This window comes from Populus euphratica, unplaced genomic scaffold (assembly GCF_000495115.2).
Source record: "Populus euphratica unplaced genomic scaffold, PopEup_1.0 scaffold3.1, whole genome shotgun sequence".
NCBI classification, from domain to species: Eukaryota; Viridiplantae; Streptophyta; class Magnoliopsida; order Malpighiales; family Salicaceae; genus Populus; species Populus euphratica.
In genome coordinates, this window is record NW_011499847.1 from 3719608 (window position 1) to 3742418 (window position 22811).

The 22811-nt window shown below is 34.3% G+C and overlaps 2 protein-coding genes and 1 long non-coding RNA gene across 8 annotated transcripts in view; 2 read left to right on the forward strand and 1 right to left on the reverse strand.

Annotated features, from left to right (window-relative positions):
* The first annotated feature begins 6716 nt into the window (after nucleotides 1-6716).
* LOC105107940 (uncharacterized) lies at nucleotides 6717-17837 on the forward strand. 6 transcript variants are annotated; one of them, XR_838959.1, is made up of 15 exons: nucleotides 6721-7171; nucleotides 7478-8583; nucleotides 8885-9033; nucleotides 9562-9737; nucleotides 9853-13005; nucleotides 13100-13212; nucleotides 13677-13884; nucleotides 14223-14336; nucleotides 14897-15004; nucleotides 15106-15238; nucleotides 15689-15894; nucleotides 16239-16435; nucleotides 16552-16728; nucleotides 17353-17442; nucleotides 17515-17837. XR_838959.1 is itself a non-coding variant. In XM_011002051.1 (13 exons), the coding sequence occupies exons 1-13, from the start codon at nucleotides 6968-6970 to the stop codon at nucleotides 16622-16624; spliced, it is 5940 nt and encodes a 1979-aa protein (XP_011000353.1). In that variant the 5' UTR covers nucleotides 6721-6967; the 3' UTR covers nucleotides 16625-16827. The 6 variants fall into 6 exon arrangements, 2 of the variants coding, with proteins under 2 accessions (XP_011000370.1, XP_011000353.1); XR_838962.1 differs by lacking the exon at nucleotides 17353-17442 and having other exon boundaries at nucleotides 9853-9931; nucleotides 9968-13005; XR_838958.1 differs by lacking the exon at nucleotides 17353-17442.
* A 1667-nt stretch (nucleotides 17838-19504) lies between these two features.
* LOC105107964 (uncharacterized) overlaps nucleotides 19505-22811 on the forward strand; it is a 5659-nt gene continuing 2352 nt past the window's right edge. Inside the window, exons 1-2 of the long non-coding RNA XR_838966.1 lie at nucleotides 19505-19578; nucleotides 19720-19793. This is a non-coding gene — a long non-coding RNA (uncharacterized LOC105107964). The remainder of the gene's footprint in view (nucleotides 19579-19719; nucleotides 19794-22811) is intronic.
* LOC105107959 (uncharacterized) lies at nucleotides 20008-21096 on the reverse strand. Its single transcript, XM_011002080.1, has 2 exons — nucleotides 20556-21096; nucleotides 20008-20426 (listed from the first exon to the last, which is right to left on the reverse strand). Exons 1-2 carry the CDS (start codon nucleotides 21021-21023, stop codon nucleotides 20364-20366), a joined length of 531 nt encoding a protein of 176 aa, XP_011000382.1. The 5' UTR covers nucleotides 21024-21096; the 3' UTR covers nucleotides 20008-20363.

The window sequence follows — 22811 nt, forward strand, 5'->3', positions numbered from 1 at the left end:
AAGAAAGAAGGATTGGGGGGGTGGAGTATTCTAATGGCGGGCTGGATTGGTTTTGCCGGATGTAAGGCTGATTTTGTCGTTGTCTCGGTTCAAAAATCGAGGCGGTGATTCTTATATTAGTTTGTCGTAGAAATTATTTTTGTGGAGTATTCTCTATTTACTGGACAGCTGAAGTATTCTTGGATATGTCCGCATCGAGTTTCCAAGTTTGAGACACGTGGACTAGAGGCTTTTCCAGCATTGTGAAAATATGGAGACATTGTTTTCTGTCCTTTTAGGGTTTATACTTTATATTTGTATTTTCCCTTTTTTTGTCATATGCGAGGAGAAGCATGTTTCTTTTCGGAATTCATATAAGAATCTCATATTTTTGACGTGTATATTTTTAAGAACAAGGGTTCATTTTACCCTTTTATTAGCAAGAAGATTTAATTCGGAAAAACTATAATATATATTTTACAACTAAACGATGAGCAATGAGTAGTATCATGATTTTTTTTAAAATAACTTTTAGCACTTGTTTTGAATGTGTATTATTCAAGTGTTTCATAGTATTTTTTTATAATTATAATCTCTAATATATTAACTTGGATTATTTAATCTAAATAGTTTTATATGAAACTTAATAGTATGTAATTAATTTATATTGTTTGATTTTTAAAACAAATAGATAAATTTTAACTGTACTAAAATAAAAATTATAGAAGTAGCTAAGATACTAGGACATTTTAAATATCAATTAATGCAGAAGCGAGAAATGACAAAGTTTATTATAGATTAAAATCTTTAAGGTTGAAACCATAACTACGGGGACACGTCCAAAGTATATAATTTGTTTCATCTTAGTCTCACTTGTTAAAAGCTATGTAGGTCTTTAAATAAAAACAATTATAAAATCTTATTAATACTAGATTAAAAAAAATAAAAATAGCAAAATTATTCATTTTAAATAGAAAACTAGAAAAGCTTCATAATAGTAGATAGAAAAAATAAAATTCCTAAACTAAAAAATAAAAAATATCAAGAAAAATATTTATCTTCCCATAAAACTCATGCAATATCAAACTCTGCGATATATATATATATATATATATATATATATATGCATCTGTTACATGCAAATGTGCGATATTTAGAAATGATAATCACTACGAAGTTGCACCAACTTAAATACCATTATACTTAGAAAATTGGAAAAATATTTTTCATATCACATGTTATGAAAGAAATTTCACATCTTTTATGCAAAAACTGAAAAAGTAAATAAAAGTAAAAGGCGTTTTATTGTTTATAATAATGTTTATGGATAGTTATTTTAATTAAAGAAAGTTAAAACATTATTTTGTCATTTGATTTTAAATTTGAAGTTAGTTAACTTACAAGATGAAAATAAGAACAATTAATCATACTATCAAAATATAAATATGAAATGTTGGGATCTCTTATACATGATAAATATAATTACATATTAAATTAAAAACATGATAAAATAATATGATATTGTTTTAAGAGCACGAAAATATTAAAAAAAATATTACTTTTAAATTTTAATTTTGATCATATATACTTAGTAAATATCTATATAGGAAAAGACTTGCAAACAATTTGATAAATAAAACCTTATAAATCATTAGATGTTTGATACTAATATTTAAGCTTTGATATTATAACATCGTATGCTTTGTTTCTACCATGATTAATTACTATCATTACTATGGTATTTTTAAATTATTGTTGAAGGGGGTCATTTATTTAAATAAAATATATGAATATGTAAAATGTGATGTGCGGAAAAAAAATTATTAGGATCCTCCTAGCTTTTGTTATGACAATGTGGAATTAGAATTCTTTTTTTTTAATTGTATATGATGTGAATGGATCTTAAAAGTAAAAGCATAAATAAAAAATTTACAAACATTTATTTAAATGAATCATTTTTAAATTATAAAAATGTATCAAGAGAAATAAAAAAATCGCCGTGCCTAAACAAGTAAAAGGCAGTATATATAATTTAATTTAATAATATATTAAACTTTGATGTTCCCTTTTAGATTTTAATATTGTTGATGCTTTTTTGGGTTACGTGGTTAGAAAATATAAAAAATAACAGAACCACAGGATTGACATATTTCTTGTTTTTTTTTTAATTTCTTCAATAATAGTTTTTTCCCTTAATTAGAGTTGAGGTAGGATTTACATACTAGTACTGGAGATATGTTATAATATTCATATCATATTAAAAGTATAATAGTCAATCGAGATTCTAACTTTCATGTATAGTTTATGAATCAATAAATTAAATTTTCAAACAAGTTCATGATTAAGTATATTCCCTACAATACCCTAACAATTATTTGCCATTTTTTTGTTAAAAAAAAATTGTTAACAAAATTCAGAAGATAGGGCTTCATGTAATGATCATTGTGCAACTATTATCTCAAAACAATATTTTATAAATATCAAGATTTTTTTTTTAATTCAATAGTCCATAATTTACATTTTGAAACAATAGTACCGCAATGCCTTTCTATCCACATGCACGCGCGTGTGCATGATCCATATTTATGGTGCCGATTGCGGAATGCAGGTATCTACCTTTTAAAAGAGTATTCCTCGCCAAATTCTCATCTCATGGATTCTACTAGAGCTTCGTTATGATTTATGTCAAACTGTTCCGCCGTTAAACTACATGGATGGAATATGCATGCGTCGTCTAGGAATGCTACGGTTGACTGAACTTGGCCCGGCCATTAGGCATGCCGTGATCGTTCTTCTGTATTAATTATCATATCATAGCAGCGCTGCATAGCGGGAAATTTTCGGGCACGAAGCAGTAGATTACGCAGTCCTGCTGCTGCGAATACAAAACACGAATTGATCAATTCTGTTTGGTCGGATTGGTGTTGATCAACCCTTCTCCCGCTTCGTGGAGCAAGATTAGTATGAAAAAGTAAACAGAGAGAACTTTTCAACTAACAACGGCCTAGTTTTGAGCACGAATGGGTTACGGCCTTAAAAATAATGAGAAAACAAGTGAGTTTTTACACGAAGCCGCCGGAGAGTTTCTTGCACGGCATTTCCTTTGCCTGCTCACTCTCCCACTTTTATTAAGCAGCAACCCACAATCCAATTATAGAAGACAAGCAATAGCATCAAGATGTTTGTTTCTCGTTGTCCTGACACGGCATCTATTCATTGTTATTTCATTCACGGAGGATGTTCCTTTCGAAGTCTAGGCATCAAAGCAAAGCTAAAAGATACCCATTGTTGACTTTTGTTCTATTACGTGTGTTTGTTTTGCTCAGAGGTATGGTTGTTTTTTTTTTGAAAGATATAATTTTTTTAAGGACAGATTATATCTTACAAAAACTAAAAGTACATATTCATAGAAAAAAAGTCAACCACATTTCTATCCCCACCATCCTTTACATGAGTTTCCAGGCGGCATCTCTATCATATGGCAGTGTTTGTCAGTTGGGGGAAAAAATCAGCTAAACCCCTCTTCTTCTATTTTTTGCCCCTGATTTTGTCCATTGTCATCCAACTGGTTGCTTTCTTCAAAATTTTCCTTCAAGTTCGTCGATCTGGCTTCAAATCTGTCTCGACATTTTAACAGAAAAATAATATAAGAAATGTTGTCAATTGGAGTTAATTGACCAAATGTATAGCATAATGTTATGGAAACAGAATAAAGGGTTTTGCCGAATAATATCTTCCCTGGGCTGACGCAATGGGAGGCATTCAAACAATTCAAGACTTCTCAATTTCTTTGGAAGAAAATTCCCAGGGTCAAAATCGGTGCTTTTTCCAACGGCAATTTAGAGGTCCATATGTACTAAAATCGTATCTCACCAACCTTAGTCCACATATAGAATTATTAATTTTAAAGTTTATAAAATTAATTAAGGTATATTTAAATTAAATTAAATATTTATTTTAATTAAAATAAAATTATTTTAAAAAAATATAACTTAATTGATTAAACTATGAATTTGCTTCTAGAAGTCACTATTTTGAATATCACGAACTTTAAAATTATTAGAAATTTATATAATTATTAATATTAAAATTTTAAAAAATTAATTGAGATGCACGGTATAAGTACTCACAATTAAAAAGAAGAAGAAGAAGAAGAGAGTGATTTTCACTCAAACGTGAACTAAAAGTGCTTTATAAGGCCAGGACTACATTAGCTAGCTCGGTCATGGTGGATAGAAGTGTTACAATGCTCTCTGTTTCTTCGTTCGTTCGTGCTAACAAAATTGCCAGGCCAGATTCGAAAGAAGGGAAAAGATCACTATGCCAAAAAATTAGTGTAAATCATGTCTAAATCGTTATGATGTATATTGTGGCCACACGCAAAGCACTTCGAAACTAAAATAGCTTGTCAGGTCTAGTTCCTTGTTCACGCTATACTGCGAGAGACAAATTTCAAAATAGCCAATATCTAAAGACAGATTTCTACCAGATTCGATTACTTGAAAGAGAAACATTAAATAGCTGTAATCAAAGCGGAATTGACAAGCATGATGGCACTTCCTACCACTACAACAGAAGCTCAACTACTTCTATAGGATGTTTCTGTACCTCGTATTGCAAGTCTTGAAGATGTAAATGGTGAGTGAACTGTGCTAATTGAAGTTGAAACTTTATTTGAAGTCCAGGAATCAGTGCAAGCTCCAGTTCTCTTGATAGTTGATAATTCATCGTGCTGTCCGTTTCTGCGAGGACTTAAAAGTGGAAGTTGTAGTTGAGATTCCTCTCGTAAACTGAAAAAAGACGTGATAAATTTTTTCAACAAATCATCTTTTTTAATATATATATATATATATATATATATATATAAAAGATAATATTTTGTATTTAAAGTTAATTTGAGTTAATTTATTAAATTTATAATTTGAATTATAATATTATAATAATATTATAAAAATAAATTGAAATAAATTATAAAATTCAATTTCTAATTAACTAATATTTAAATGATAAAATTAAATAAAATTAATTTAAAAACAAATAAAATAATATGTGAATTAACATACCAAACTTGCAATGTTGTTAGGTTAGGATAATTTCATAAAAAAATAAAATAAATTATAAAAATCAATTCTTAATTAATTAATTTTTAAAAATAAAATTAAAAAAATTCAATTAAAAAAATCTAAATCAATCTGGGTTAACCTACAACCTAAGTCATGAGACGAGGATAATATTATAAAAAATAAATTAAAATAAATTATAAAATTTAATTTTTAATTAGCTTAATATTAAATGATAAAAATAAAAAAATAAATCAATTTAAAACAAAAACTTGAGATAAAATTAATCTGTTAAACTTATAATTTATGTTAAAAAACTATAATAATATCATAAAAATAAAATTAAAATAAGTTACAAAACTCATTCTCCGGCAAACAAGGATGAAATTAAAATTATTTTAAAAAATAAACATAAAACATTCCTCTTATGCTTGTTAGGAAGTTTAAAAAACTATTTTTTTTTTAAAAGCACTGTTATAAAGTAATGCTCCGTGAGAAGGTGAATAGTAAATTTAATTTTTTTATTCTTATTTTTCCTTATTAATTATTGTTGAGGTGGAGAGTATGAGCAAAATTTAAACATAATTAACAATGCAGGTCCAATCTGTTGAAACCCCCCCATAACTATATATTATGACAACTTCCGCTCTAGAAGCTATGAGGTGAAGATTGTTGAAAACCACTAGAACGTAATTAATAATGATTCCCCGTAGCTATTTCAACAGAGCCTCTGAGAGGATGGGGGAGGAAACCATGTATGACGGTAGGGATCCAGGTTTATCTTTTCTTCCGTGGTCTACGATGAAGTCTTTTTTTTTCTTTTTAAATCTAAATCAAATCAATATTTTGGTGACACTTTGGTCGTATCGGTTGACCATTATGGCATATTGCCTGATACTTGACACATTGTCATGTCTTTGCACATCTTTTTCAGTCGATCCAGTTACAATTAAAAAAAAAAACTAACTAAAACAGATAATAATTTTATTATGGATTATGTACAGGGAAATTCATAGTGTAGCTGCTATTTTGCTCTTGACGGGCAAGCTTGTGTTTAGAGGTAGAAGAGTATTTTTTTTATTAGGTTTATTGGTAATTACATCCAAGAAGGGTGTTATTAGTAACTTCATGTAATATAATTATCAAATAATATTTTTTTAAAAGAAAAGGTGTGAATAAAAAAATTAAAACAAACATTATAAAAGGATGAAGATAATAATAAAAAAATTGATAAATAGGCTAAATATAAAATGATAAATATAAAAAGCAGAATCTAAATTTTTTTCTTCTGAAAAACAAAAAAACAACAAATTTATTATCACTACAGAACCGTTACAATAAAAAAATTATTTTTTTAATTATATTATTTTTACAGTGAAAAACGGTTTAGTATATGTATAATAATACTCCTTGGTAAAAAACCTCAAAGAAATCAGATATAGGGATTAGAAGATTTTTCGGTTGATCGACTGAAGGAAGCCTGGGGAGTGTGAAGCTAATCTAATTTAAATTACCGTTACGTAAACGACTTAAAAAAATTTACCGTTAGTACCCGAAGCCGTGCGAATTAGAAACGTGAAACATTAAAAAATGAACTCTATAAACCAATATAATGATGATAATAATAATAATAACAATAAAAATAACAAAAACTCCACACGCAACCTCAAAATCCAAGACAAACAATGAAGAAAGAAACAGACCAAGACACAAACAAGTAGTCAATCAATCAATTTCTTTTTGTAATTTCCAATCATACCAGTCTCTCTCTCTCTCTCTCTCTCTCTCTAACAAAACCCAATCCTTCTCTATCTCTCTCCTTCTGTCTCTTGGTGGAAGGTAATTCTAACAATTCATCTTCCATCATGAACCAATCCCCATCCCTAACTTAACAAAACTTAATTTACCGCCCAAAATCACAATTCACAATGTTTTCGTGGAACTTTGCGAAATCGGCGGAGGCGTTACTGTCGCGGTGGGCGATGAAAAGGCTGTGCAAGTTTGTATTGAAGAAGAAACTAGGGAAGTTTATATTAGGAGATATTGATCTTGACCAGCTCGATGTTCAACTCGCTGAAGGCACTATTCAACTCAGTGATCTTGCTCTCAATGTCGATTGTCTTAATGAAAAGGTAAAACATTTAATTCAAGTTTTGTTAAGCTGCAAAATTTGCTTTTTAAAGTTTGTTAAGGTAAAGCTTTCAGTTACATGTTTCTTATATTGTTTTTTTATTAATTTTAGTGGCATAAATAGTTGGTTATGTTTATATGTTGCTTCAAATTGGATAACATTTTAGGGTCCTTTGTTTAATAATTTGTTATATTTGTTTATGCTATATATATATATATAATTTTTGTTTTTTGAATTGTTTTTAATCGAGGTTTGAAGGTTGTTTTCTCACTGGAGCAATTTTATTTGTTTGGATTGAGTTTTCTAGTTTGGGGCAGCGGCATCAGTGATGATAAAAGAAGGGTCAATTGGCTCATTGTCGGTCAAAATGCCATGGAAGGGTATAGGTTTTGAGGTTGAGGTGGATGAGCTTGAGCTTGTATTTGCACCCTGTTTGAAGAAAAGGAATTCACCAGCTGACGACGAGACTAGTAGTTCTAGTCAAGAGAGTAGACATGGGCACAAGGAGGTGGGGAGGTTTGGGAATGATTTGATGGAAAATGCTCAAAAATCTAGTTTTGTTGACGTTCATGAAGGCGTGAAGACAATCGCAAAGGTGGTGAAGTGGTTTTTGACTAGTTTCCATGTAAAGGTTAGGAAGTTGATTGTTGCATATGAGCCATATTTCGAGAAGGATGAAAAGAAGGTCGGGTGTCAAGAAACTTTGGTACTTAGAGTACCTGAAATAGAATGCGGAACCTGTGTTTCTGAAGATGCTAACTTAAGTTCTGATGAAAGAGTTGAGAACTTTCTAGGCATAAGTCAGTTAATGAATTTTGTTAAGTTTCAAGGAGCAGTGCTTGAACTTCTCAAAACAGATGGTGTTGACAGTCAAAGTTACAGTCCACGAGTGTCAGATTCAAGTTTTAGTGAGCAATTTTCAGGGCGCTGCCGATCAAAACCTACAACTCCTATTGTGACAGGGAAAAAAGGTGGATTTTCAGGGAATTTAAAGTTAAGTATTCCTTGGAAGAATGGTTCATTAGACATTCACAAATTAGATGCAGAGGTTTGTGTGGATCCTGTAGAATTAAGACTTCAACCAAGCACAATCAAGTGGTTCCTACTTTCATGGGAAACTTATAAGAATATTGATCAAGATGGCAGGGGGGATGCACATTATATATCAACCGAACCAGTCTACTTTAATTCTTCTTCTCATTTCCATTCTTCGTTATCTACCCCTGGTGTGGTTGCTAATGATAAAGTGAGCCCTGTTCGTGGTAGCTTTACATCTGCCTTTTCTTCTTTCACCGGGAAAGAATCAGTTAGTGAAGCAATGCTACCTGGATCACATCTTATATCTGACTGGGTGCCAAATTCTATTCAAAACGAGAAAGATGGTATCCAAGAAGAATTAGACCTTGGAGCAAGGTTAGTGTATATTTCTTGCTATTGAGTTCCATACACTTTTTTTTTTTTTATCACTCTACCACATGGAATTATGGGACACAAGCACCTGATCTTCTAAACACAATGGGTGTTTATCAAATTGCACAATCCCCTACTACTCTGGAATTTTAGAATTCAGCTTTGAGAAATGCTTGGTGAAGAAGATTGTAATTCTGCAAATAAATATCAATCATTAAGTCCATAAAATCTTTTGCGTCTTTAATTCCATATTGTATTTTATTTATGCAGTTTTGGTAATCTGAGTTTCTTGGCCTATTTGCAGTGTGGACCAATTTTTTGAATGTTTAGATGGAATGAGAAGTTCACAATCAGCTCTGGGAAGCAGTGGGATGTGGAACTGGACATGTTCTGTTTTCAGTGCATTAACTGCAGCATCCAGCCTTGCTTCTGGATCTTTTCAAATCCCTTCTGGTATGTGCACTTGTTGCTATGTTTAGTCTAAATTATTAAGCGCACCATTTTGTGCATCCATCGCTTCCCAAATTTTAGTTCTACTTGCATTCAATCTTATCATGTATGTTGCTCCTCATGTAATATCTTGGATATAGCATGTTTCCCGCATTGCCATATTATGATATAACTTTCATTCTCATTTAGAATCTAGTTTATTATTCCATTTGGCATCATATTGTTTCATGGGATATATCTGGCTTATTAGAACATATACATTCTTAATACATATAAAGTGCATCCATTCAGCTCTTTTAGTTGGTGGACTAATGATTTTGTTGTGTTTATATCTTTTCTTACTAGCGATGACTGTTGTGCTGTTAATGCCTTGCTATAGACACAGGAGATATTCATTGCTATGTTTCCAGTACAACTTTTTGTATTTGATGATACTTATTTATCATGATAAGGTTTTCAGACTTCAGTGGTATTTTTTTTCAGATATCTGACCAGTACTATATTTTTCCTTTCCTTCTTGACCATTTGCAGAAGACCAGCATGTTCAAACCACCCTTAAAGCGACTTTGGCTGGAGTTTCTGTCTTGCTATCCTTTCAGGATGAAGATCAGGAATATCTGTATGGTCAAAAGAGTGATCAGAATACTGTTGGACTGGAGATTCGTTGTCTTATTGCAGAATGCAAAGATATTTTTGTTGTTTTGCAGGTAATATTTTCCTTGAAGAATTAGAATCCTACTATGATCTGCATAATTATTTAATCTTTATAGGTTTTCTTTGATATTCCTCTATGCTAACTGGATAATTCGGCAAGGTCAACAGGTTTGTCCTCAAGAAATGAGGTTTGAAGGAACAGTGAAGTGTATTGAGGTTATTGATTACTTGTACGATAAAAATGATGCCATGAATAGTCACTCGACGGAGTTTAGTAGTGATAGCAACAGTCAAACTGTTTTGATCCAGAATCTGCAATCCGAAGTCCAAGGTGTTCTCCCTCCATTTCCTCATTCAGATGAATTAAGTACATTAATTGCACCAGGAGTTCCATTTGGAAGTGCGACCAAAATGAAACTGCTTGGTACCTCAGGTGTCACTCGATGCCAATTTACTGTATATTCTGATTCGTCAGATGGAAATTTTACTGGAACAAAGTCATTCTCATTGCAACTGCCGTTGTTAATATTCTGGGTGAACTTTGCTTCAGTAAACATGATACTGAATCTTCTGAAGAATGCTGGAAAATCTGTTGAAAGGAGTATCCAGAGGAATGGATTTCCATCTGTCAATAAGAAGCATGAATTATCTTATGGAAATATGAAAAAAGGTTCAAGTTCTAGGGTTTCAACAGTGGCCTCTACGGAAAATTTGCAAGGTAGTATATCAGTCCTTAAGGCGAGGGTAATACTATGTTTCCCATTTGTAAGTGGTGGAGATATTGGAGGCCACTCTCCCTGGAATCAATTTATTGCTGTTGATATTTCTTCACCGTCGATCTTGGAAAGCCCAACATCAAATTCCAGTTCGTGGAAAAGGCATGCACCAAGGACCATATGTTCTTTGCATTTGAATGTTGGTAATCTCAAGGTTTACTTGGTCAATCCAGCATGTAATGATGATGGAACTACCTTGTCTACTTTGATGCCAAGGTATAGATTTTGTGCACAGAACATTGTGTCTGTGAGTAATAGAGCTGGCTGCCTATGTACTATTAGCATGCATTGGCAGGAAGACCCCGTGACTGGTCCTTGGATAGCTGAGAAAGCCAAGTCTCTGGCAACTTCAGAGGAATCCAGGAGCAGGAAAAAAATCAAGGTGAAAGGATATGAATTTGCTAGCGCAACTGCTGCAAAGGATCTAGGAGACATAAATTTGCAAACCAGAGAAGAGTTAATTTTGAGCTCTGCATTCTTCTTGCATGTTCATCTGCTTCCTGTTGTGGTTGATCTTAGCAGTTCTCAGTATAGAAATTTGCATTGCTTTCTAGATCAGATGATTAATGGATTATCAGGCATGGCCTGCGATGTAGTCGGTGTTAGGGAATTGTCTCCAGGCAGTCAAACATCAATTCTTGTGAAGTGTGAATCACTAGATTTTTCAATCAGACCAGATATAAAGGATGACATAAAAAGTTCATTGCAGAGTGAACTTCCTGGATCATGGCATTGTTTAAAACTGAAAATTCAAAAATTTGATATGCTGTCCGTCTCAAATATTGGAGGTATCAGGGGTGCTAATTTCTTTTGGCTAGCCCATGGAGAAGGTAAATTATGGGGTTCCATCACCGGAGTTCCAGATCAAGAGTTTCTTCTGATTTCTTGTAGCAACTCCACTATGAAACGTGGAGATGGAGGAGGTTCCAATGCATTGTCTTCTAGCTTGGCTGGTTCTGAAATTATACACATATGGGATCCAAAGAGCTCACATGATTTTACATCTGTTAGTGTCAGATGTGCCACAGTTATTGCTGTTGGTGGTCGCTTGGATTGGTTGGATGCAATATCGTCCTTCTTCATTTTTTCCTCTCCTAAAGTGGAGAAGGAAAATGATGAAAATCTGCCAAAGGGGGATTTGAATGCCCCTTCTGAAACTTCTTTCATTCTAAAGTTGGTTGATATTGGAATAAGTTATGAGCCTTACTTGAAGAAGTCAGTGGTTAGGGATCTTCATTCTGAGTCTGGCCCCTCATATTCCAAAGAAGAAACAGGTGAGCCGCAAGTTGCTTGTCTATTAGCTGCATCTTTGTTTTCTCTTTCCAATACAACAACGGAAGATTCTATTGATAGTGATTACAAAATTAGAGTGCAAGATTTAGGGCTTCTTCTTGGTGCAGCACATGAGAATATTGGTGGCACTCATAGTGTGGAATATCTTCATAAGATGGGTTATGTGAGAGTTGCCCATGAGGCCCTGGTTGAAGCAATTTTGAGAACTGACTGTAAGAATGGCCTTCTCTGGGAGGTAGAATGCACAAAATCCCATATTTATGTGGAAACTTGCCATGACACTACTCACGGTCTCATGTTCCTGGCTGCTCAATTCCAACAGCTCTATGCCCCTGACTTGGAGGAATCAGTTGTGCACTTGCAGAATAGGTGGAATGGTGTTTGTCAGGCCCAAGAGAGAAACGAGTTCAATGATGAAGGTCAGATTTCTAATCATGATTGTGCGCCTTCGACCTCCCAAGTTCATGCCCCTACTGCAGATACAAGGAGTAACCTTGGGGTGGTTGGTTTAATGGATGAGATATGTGAAGATGCATTTCACTTGCATGGGATTCAGGCATGCCGGTTTGATTCCAGTGGATCAGAAATTCATGTTTCACTTGATGAAAGTCTCCTCGGAGAAGCTTGCAGCCTAAGTGTTGAAACTCCTGACTTCTTCTCGAATGATCTCTCTTATGATTGGCCAGTGCCTTTAATAGGCCTGGAAAGTAATCAAACCACATTTCTACAGAGTGGTTCTTTCCCAGAATTTATAGAAGGCTATTGTGTGTCTGATTTACGCCCTTTGTCAGAATTATCCATGGGCAGGCAGTCACCACCTGAAAAACTATGCATGTCCAAGAATTTTGGCAATGCAGATCATGGAAGAGGAAATGGTGGATGGTATGGGGATGCCCCTTTGAGCATTGTTGAAAATCACATTTCTGGAGCAAGTAGTGAAGACCAGCTTCCAACTTTGCATTCTGCAAGATCTGATGATTTTGGGAAGGCCACAGGACGTGTACTTTTTAAGAACATTGATGTGAGCTGGAGAATGTATGCTGGTTCTGACTGGCAGGCATATAAAAAGAATAGTGATCCATCTAGTCATACTTGTGGAAGGGATACAACTGTTTGTCTAGAGCTTGCATTGTCTGGAATGCAATTTCAATACAATGTCTTCCCAGTTGGTGGAGTATGTGCATCTAAGCTTTGTCTTACGGTTGAAGATTTTCATCTTTCTGATAAGAGTAAAACTGCACCGTGGAAACAGGTAATATAAAATTCTCATCCATGATATTTAATTATTTTTTTCTTATAAATGATGTTTGAATTAATATACATGTGTGTTTTTTTTGCAATGAAAGATACTTGGATATTATCATTCAAAAGATCATCCTAGGGAATCCACTTCAAAAGCATTCAAGCTGGACTTGGAAGCTGTCAGACCAGATCCTCTAATCCCTCTTGAGGAATACCGGTGTGTTTTTCACAAGTCATGATTATTGAGTATTGTTTTAGTAGATGCTTTGATGTGTTACATCTCTGTTTTGGAAAGCACTGTCATACTTTTATCTGAAAAAAATTTCAACATGCAACGATTGACGTGGTGTTTTTTTTTTTTGGATAAGGTTATACAGAATTTTGGCTGTCAGTGTTCATGACAAGTCAGGAATGAAATAAAGATGTTTTAAGCGATTGTTTTGTTTCATGTGTTTGATTCCTAAATATCTTAATGGGGTTGGCAATCCACCCTATTCTATACATGTGTTCTTTTATGATCTTACTCAAAATATCAATTGCTGTACATATTGGCCCTTTGCATCATTATATCACAATTACACTTCATGAACTAGAGTCAACCTTTATTTTATTTGTTATAGTGAAACACACTGTTTATAAAAGTGCTGCCTCAGTGTTAATCGTCACATTTATTCCTTCCAGGTTACGCATAACTCTCCTTCCTTTGCTATTGCATCTTCATCAAAGCCAACTCGATTTTCTCATTAGCTTTTTTGGGCCCAAAAGCTTTTCAGCAGGCCAGTCTTCCGAACAAGATCAAAACTTAGATGGTGTAAAGACTTCTGCAACAAATAGCTGTAATCTTGCAGGACATACAATTGCAAATGAAGCATTGCTTCCCTTTTTTCAGGCCAGTACAATAGGGACCATGCATGCCATTCATCAAATGACATGATATCATTACATTACATGTCCTTTGTATTAAGATAATAACTATTTGAGTGCAGTCATGTGAACTGGCTGGGGAGATGGCTAGCCACCACTCAAGGGATTGTTTTACTTCCATGCTTATTCTCTGATGGCCTGAATTTTCATTGAATTATTGCATGAAAAAGAAGATGGGTTTGACTATAAATAATTGAGCTAGGACACAATTTTCTTGATTTATCTGTTTTCAGTTCTTTATCATATTCCGAGTTTGATTTTTTAAAGTCAATTCTATTTGCTGATCACATTAACTTATTTCAGAAGTTTGAAATATGGCCCATTATTCTTCGAGTTGACTACAGTCCCCATCATGTTGATCTAGCAGCATTGAGCTGTGGAAAGTATGTGGAACTTGTGAACCTTGTCCCCTGGAAGGTGAATATTTTGTTACTTTTGTTGAATTTTATGAAGTTCTGCTATGTAGTTATTAGTGTTGATGTTTGTTGATGGAAAAAACCAGTTTTGTGGACAAGCCCTGCTTGCCAGCTCTGATTATTTGGGTGTTCTTCTTTCCACTCTTGTACATTTGATAATAAGTTTTGTAATTGATTCATCATAAAAAGACACAAGTAACACTCAAATGCTTTCCAGCGGGATTGGGTAGGGCTTAAGCTAATTTTTACACCGCGTGTATCTTGCTATTGGTCTAAAATGCCTGGCCTTCTGTTTAGTGCATTTTATGGCCATTCAGTAATAAATAGAGGTCTGTTACAATTTCAGATGGCAGGGATTTTTTTGTTCGTAAAAAGATGACAGCAGATCAGTAATTCTCACTCAAATATTGTTATTTTGCATCTCCAATCATTTCCTTTTAAACAATTATTAGAAAAACTATTATTAAGTCAATTCCCTAGACAAAAAAATGCTACACAAAATATAACTTTTGAGAGTTGCCAGTTGGATGTTCCCATCACTAGCAGTAAATTTTGATGCAGGGGGTTGAACTACAGCTAAAACATGTTCATGCCGTTGGTGTCTATGGCTGGGGCAGTGTATGTGAAACAATTGTAGGGGAATGGTTGGTGGAGATCTCTCGAAATCAGGTCTCAGTAACATCAGACATACTACTTATTGGGAACTCTTATGATTCATTTCTTCTATCAAAATGTTTTATGGTATTTATTTATCTCTCTCATGCTTGTAGATGCATAAAATCTTGCAAGGCCTCCCTACCATCCGGTCCCTGGTTGCTGTTGGTTCTGGTGCTGCAAAGCTTGTTTCCTTGCCTGTTGGGGGGTACAGGAAGGATCATAAAATAATCAAGGGAATGCAAAGAGGTAAGTCATTTTGTGTTGAACAGTTGTTTAGTCTCTGGCAGTAAAATTTGGGTTGTTGCATTATGTTGTAAATGTTACCAGATCATTGTGTGTATCACATGATGACATGAGGTGCTTATATTGCATGTTTGTGGTGAAAATCTATATTTGTCACACACACACACACATCCTGTCTAATTGGTTTGCTGTTTACTTGCAAGATAAAATTTTGATCATGAAATTCTGCTGGGTTGCTCAATAATAATAGAACATGCTAGATCTGACCAGCATGTCATTAATATTATAACTCTTTTGGCGCTTTATTGAATGGTCTCTGTTTCAATTGTTCTATGATAATGTTTTCCTCCTTGACTAATTGTAATTTGGGTTTTTGCATATATTTCTGGTTAGAATGCATGACCTCCAAGTTTAATGCAGAACGTAATCATTGTTGCTAATTCTCTTTCCCAGGTACAAGTGCATTTCTAAAAAGTATATCGCTTGAAGCTGTTGGATTTGGGGTGCATTTGGCAGCTGGGGCTCATGATATTTTGCTCCAAGCAGAGTATATTCTTACAAATATACCTTCTCCTCCTGTGTCATGGTCTGTACAAGCCAAAACTAAAGACAATGTAAGATGCAATCAGCCAAAAGATGCCCAGCAAGGAATTCAACATGTAAATTCCTCAACTTGCCTTGCTTTTTACATGGTTGCTCCTTAGTGCTTTCTGTAACACTTGAAAAATGATATGCTGGTATCATGTAGTTTTGGGTGCCTTATTTTTTAGAAAGAAACAGATAGGAATTTTACGGCCCTAAAGACCATCATGCATTGGAGTTGGTTTATGATTGCATGGAATGGTGTAAGAGGATGTATAGCTGACCAGACCCAACTAGTTTGGGATTAAGGCTTAGTTGCTATAAAGAGCATTATAAATCCATATGTTTGAGGAAATAAAACAATATATCAATCCATGCAGTGTTTGTTCCCCTTAATAAAGTTGTTCTCTCAAATCGGCAGGCATATGAGAGTCTCAGTAATGGCCTGGGAAAGTCCGCTTCTGCTTTAGTGCAGACTCCATTGAAAAAATACCAGCATGGAGGCAGCACAGCAACTGCCCTGGCAACTGCTGTACGGGCTGTTCCCACTGCTGCCATAGCTCCTGTTTCTGCTTGTGCAGGTGCAGTGCATTATGCTCTTCTTGGCCTTAGAAATAGGTGAGTTCCTCTTACTTTACCTTTTGGTTCTGATTCTGATTATATCTAGTCATTTTCCAATTTAATGAGATGCAATCTTCTCAATCATATATTTACTCTGGTGAGGATGCTTGCAGCCTTGACCCTGAACACAAAAAAGAGTCCATGGAGAAGTATCTGGGTTCTTCAAAGCCAAATGATTGGGATTGAGAAACCATTGCATGACCACAGGATAGAAGGATTCTTGCTGCCCTCTTTACAAGAGAAGGTCACTGGAGATCTTGTTTGTCATCATCATAGCCAACATGTATAAAGTGAGTTAAGGACTCTACCACTTGGTCTTTTTTGAAGACTTTATAACACTAAATAAAATGGATCTTGCTTCAATGGAATGAGAAGCTACCCGTTTCTGTTGGTGGTCCAAGTAAACATGGCATAGAATTTCTGGTTTTGGCATTCTGCTGATGATTATTTAGCTGTGAAGGTGTTGATACCTGTGAATTGTGCTGAGTGACTTGTTCTATTTTTCATTGCTCAAGTATCTATTTATCAAAGAATCATCTCAACCTAAAAACTTAAACTATTAGGTGAGGTTCTAGCATATGATTTAAATTATTCTCTAATACATTCCCTTAAATGAAAGCTCTTTGGGCTTGAAACTTATACAAATTCACATTATCTTATACTTAATTTTTTATCAAATAAATGGGGATGATGAGATTCGAACTTGAGACCATTTGATCATTAAGACTCTGATACTATGTCAAAGAACCATCTCAACCCAAAAGTTTAAGCTATTAGATAAGGTTTTAGGATATGATTTATATTATTTTCTAATACTATTAATGTTTAGAATTCAAAATTTTTAGTATCAAAATTTTATATGGTAGTTAGAAATACAAGAAACTATGCTTTGATATATCCATTGTTTGCTGCAGGGTCTCTAGCAGTGCATAAAATCAAAAGACAAGCATTTAGGTTTTTAAACGTTCTCCTTGTTGCAATGATAAAAGAAAGACAGTCATCCTGTAGGTTATAACATGTTAATTCCCATCCTTACTATCAGAGTCATTTACTCTGGATTTATTTTGCTGTTGCAGGTGCGCAGTTGACAAGATCATCAAACAAGATTCTTTTCCATCTGGATGACTTGGTAACATCGTACATTTTGTAATTAGTCACTGATGCTTTTAAGATTTTAGCCATACAGATTGAGCATTGTAACTATAGCCATCATCCAAATTGGTTAGCGGGTGATAGAGAAAAGTGACCCATATTCTTTGATCTCCATGACCACAAGGTATGTTGTTTCTATTTGCCGTACATAATTCTAGTGTTTCTCTGGGGAAAATACTGTACATAATCCATTAATGCTTAAAGAATTGCAAGGTTTGATCATTTAATGTAGTCATCCGGTTAAACCGCTTTATAGGGTCCTCCACCCTTCAGCGGCATACTTAGAACTTTTTAAAACTGGAGAGAACTTTTTAATTTCTATTATTTCATTTTAGAAAGCTTAATTATAACAAGCAGATATTTTTAATTATAAGATGTACTTTTTATTCTTAAGCAAGCACTGCCCGCACGCAATTAGACAGAAAAAGAGCTAAATTGTTGATATAACTTTTTAAATAGTGTAAATATGATTTTTTTTTCCTTATGTACACTTCAATGAGAAAATATTTTAAGAAATTATTTGTACCTTAATATATTTAATATTAATACCTTTTGGCTCTTTTAAGAAAAATATTGAGAAAAGTTGTGGAGATGGAAGAAAAAAATTTTAAATAGAAAAAAATGTGAGAGCTAAATTGTTGATATAGCTTTTTAAATGGTGTAAATATGATTTTTTTTATGTGCAGTTCAATGAAAAAAATATTTTAATGAATCATTTGTATTTTAATATATTTAATATTAATATTTTTTGGTTTTTTTAATAGATATGTAAGAGTAACTTTTCTTCATTTTCATCTCCAAGCCAAAAATAAAAATAAAAAACAATTTTATTTAGCTTTTTCCCTTTGATTTTCTCTATATGAAAGAGCTAAAATGACTAAAGTCCCAAACATCAACTCCTTCACAGAAAGGAAAGGGAATCTACAGTCAGAGGAGGCCATCCATCTTCGTCCAGGCCTTGTTTTACCCCACAATTACGATCCGCCGGATTGAAACCACCATTAGATTAGAAGGCTAAGGACGAGACTACCATTGTATCGGCTTGGATGTCCCAAATATTCTCTGGTTGCCTCAAAGCTTCCTTGATCTAATTAAGCAACACTGGGTGGTGATGGAGGTTTATCGCGGCCTCCTACATGTCTATCTATTAAAATAGTCAAAAACATTAAAACAAATTATTAAAAAAAATTTTCTTTCATAACCATAATTTTTCTCAATACTTTTCTAAAAAAACTAAAAGCATTAATATTAGATATATTAAAGCACACAAGAGTTGTTAAAATGAATTTTTGTACATAAACAAAGGTTATATTTGTACTATTCAAAAACCTATATCAATCATTTAGCTTTTCTAAATAGTTTTAGATGCTAATATCAAATGAATTACAAGAAAAACAATTGTAGATGATATTCGGTATTATGATACCAATTGCTTTTTATTTAAAAATATATTAAAATAATATATATTTTATTTTTTTGGTAATGATACCAATTGCTTTTTATTTAAAAATCTATTAATATAATATATATATATTTTATTTTTTTGGAATTTATTTTTAATATTAACATATAAAAAAATTAAAAATAAAGTAAAAATAAATTTAAATTATAACAAAAGCACAGCCAGCTGCGGAGCTAAACGAGGTCGTGTTGCTTAAGTTATGGCCAAATCTTGCGTTGTCTGAAGGCCACGTTTTCTTAATTGTCTCGTTGAGTCAGCAGCGACTCGAGCAAAATAAATTTGGCGAAATAAATGAAGGAGCTTTGTGTGTGCATTGATGAGGGCCATCTCATAAGCAAAGGCTATTTTAGAACAAAAAATAACTAAAATAAAATGCAAATCAGGAGATCAGTGGAAGCACAGAGCACTAGGTTATAATGCGGAACCCACGGATTGAAGTATTCCATCGCCATCGCCACCAGTGGGTGGTTGTCTGTTGTCACCATGGCTTCAAGTTACGGCAACTTCATTTTTTTTTGACAAAAAAGTAAGTAAAAAAACTTATTTTATGTAACTCTGTTGGAAAAAACAAATTAAATTTGATGAAGTCAATTCACTTCAAGTCATGTAAGAAAGAAAACCCTTCGTTGTGAACTGCGCTCACCATTCTGTGGCGGCAATTGTGTAGGTTGCATCTCTTGCCAAGACGCCTGGACACTTCCATTACTTCCTCTGCGCTTATGATCTTTCCTTCAAAAGCCGGTAAAGCACCTTGCACCTTTCTTACCATCTACGCTACGTTTCCCTTTTCCGTGATATGTTCTTGTAAACTAATCTTAGTGTAAAGTACTAAATTAGAACCACTCAATAGCTAAATCACGAAAAGGTGTGTTTCACTGCAATGTTCCATGATATAGCAAATCTCAGCACCCAGTTCGTGGATAGATAAGAATAGCGCAAATGAAACACATTCATGTTAAGAAATAAAGATCATAACACGACAGATTGAATTAACCAATACTACTTGATTTAGTGGAAGTTATTCAACAGCAAACATTTGTACACACCAAAACAGCAAAATACTACTCGTTCCATGGGGAGCACAGGGGAGGGTTTTACTAAAAGGGGAAGTATGAAGGAGAGAGACTGCTGTTTAGAGTCAAACAAAAAAAGTAAAGCCACAAAAAATAACCAGAAGAAGAAGAAGAATAAGTTAGACAAAATCTCAGCTCTGTTGCAGTCTCACAGTGCACAGAAGAGATAAATGAAATTTCCCTCCTTCGAAAAAATGGCCATGTCTCTCTCCCTCACATCCCAGGATTTGCCTCTCTTTCACTTTGGATAACATTTCACTGCACCATCTTTACAACTTAACCCTCCTTCAACCAACACTTCCTGTAACATATAAAGAAGCCAAATTAGATTTCGTTAATTCTTGTTGCGAACTTTAACTTCAGATATAAAAAAAAAAAAAAAAAAAAAAGAAATCGAAAGGAAAAGGGAAGAAAACAGGTTTTGTCGCACCTGTGTTCTCTTGTTAGCGAGTCCCTCTTCATGAACAAAAATAGGCCTCTCTTCAACTACTCTATCCAAAACCCCAGCGACCCTATCGCTCTTCTTAGGTGCAATGTGACCCCTCTTTAAGCCCAGTTTTTCCTTCCACCAGCCTGAAATCTTTGGTGCTGGGAACGCATTATCGTACTCATCATCGACAAGTAACTCATCTCGTAAGGTCATTTTTCGCTGTTGGTTGGTGCTGTTATCCTTCAAAGGCAGCATTGTACCCTCGAAGAAGATTTCATCTGCAGGAATCATGGAGTGGTTTTTCATCGAGAACTCGAAATCTGTGGAAACTGGTGCTTCTCTATAACTGCTTTCATACTTGTTAGCTTTTTTTGCATCAGCAAAATCATTGGAGAAGGAAATTCTTGGGTCCATGGAGGAAAAGTAAAAGCTTTGTTGCTCACCGTTGAACATTTCCAAGCATGCCATAAACTTTCAAACCAATAAAATTTGAGTATTTTTATGCTGTTCCTTCTCTTTCACCGTTTAGAATCCACATGTAGATGTTTGCATTTATATAGAGGTAATATTGTTTTATGTGTACACTTAGCAGACATCTCATGTTACTCAAATTTGTCGGTTTTTTATTAAAGATGAGGATAATACATTTTGTATTATAATTCTATAGTATTTAATCACTATGAATCAATTGTTCAAAGCTAGCATTATTGACTCTAGTGTGTGCTCAGTAGGCTTCATGCAAGTGATGCTTGGCAAGCAGATAAGACCATTATGATCCTAATACTCTGCTTGATGCGGCCAGATCAAGCCAGCATTCATTTTAGGAGGACTCGTGATCATTCGACCATTAACCACAAGAGTCCTTTTAAAACACAAATTGCATATCCAAACAAGGCCCTCCCTCGGGACGAATCCAGGATCAGAAACATGGGGGGCCAAGAGTTTTTCTCTTTAATAAAATAGAGAATAATTTTTAAAAGAATTTTTTTTAAAATTTTAACCGATCATTTTTTGTGCCGCAATCTCAAACGCATCTCTTTGAACATGTGACTTTTAGAGTTTGTGGGTTTTCTCATATTCCTTTTACTATATTTTAAGCTTCGATCTCCACTTGCATTCACCTACTAACTATGGTTTTCAAAGGCCCACGTGGGTTTGAGCTGTGATCTGATTGTTAATCCAATAACTATAGAAAGCAGGGTCTCTCAACTCCAGTACAAAACAAGAAACTTTCTGCCATTCTTTGACTATTCATTGCAGTTGAATAGATAAAAGGTTTTTGGTTCCATCCCCTTGAATTAGGCTATTGACATTCACATGGTTAATCTTCATCTATATGGAAATTCCTATGATTCATCAAATGGGGTCTTGACAAGTGGTTGATTCTCACACTACAACTGCAAGAAGCTTTGAAAACTCCCTAGACCTTGGACTTACTTCATGGGCTTAGTGGACCCTGTCTCCTGCTTGGTCTCCCATCTTGTTAACAAAGTTTGTCTCTTATGTTTCTCTTAATCTAGCAAGAATCTAACAGAAAATTACGTTCATCACAAAGAACGCGCGAGATCGTTAAAAAAAACCATGTACTTTTATCGGGTGCTTTGTATGTGGCCCAAAAATCTGCTTACTGAAGTCTCCCTACCATGCTTTAATATGAAGCGATGACTGCAGAAAAAACAATGGATGATTAGGCTATTCTATTTCACGACGTGCTTGATGTAGTTGTCCTCAGATCCTCAGATGAGATTAGTACAGGCAATATTTTGATGGCCTTCAGCTGTTTGATGCTTAAATCAAGGAATACTGGAGAAAAACTCGCCACAAAAGTAATTGCTTTTATACTTAGCCTTGCACGACCAGTAGAATCATGACAGCTGGAAACCAAGTAATTGCTTCCAAATGAAAAGTAACATTGCCTTCCTCTCAAGCAATCCTTTCCTCAAGCAGGAAATTGAGATTGTATGAACTTGATATCTTCCCAAGTGGACTCGTCCTCACAAAGATTCGACCTTTGCACCAGACCCCACACCACTGGTTTGCTATGCCTTTTCACAACCTCCTTGCCAGGATAGTTCTGTGAATCAATCCACCACCACTAAAATCACATCTTTTCCTTCAGACTTGGGCAGGCCTTCTATAAAGTCCATGGATATATCACTCCAGTACTGTGATGGAACGGGTAGTGGCTGAAACAACCCTTGACTAGCCACATTTTCTGACTTGTTTCTAGCACGCACATACAAGTATCAACCAATT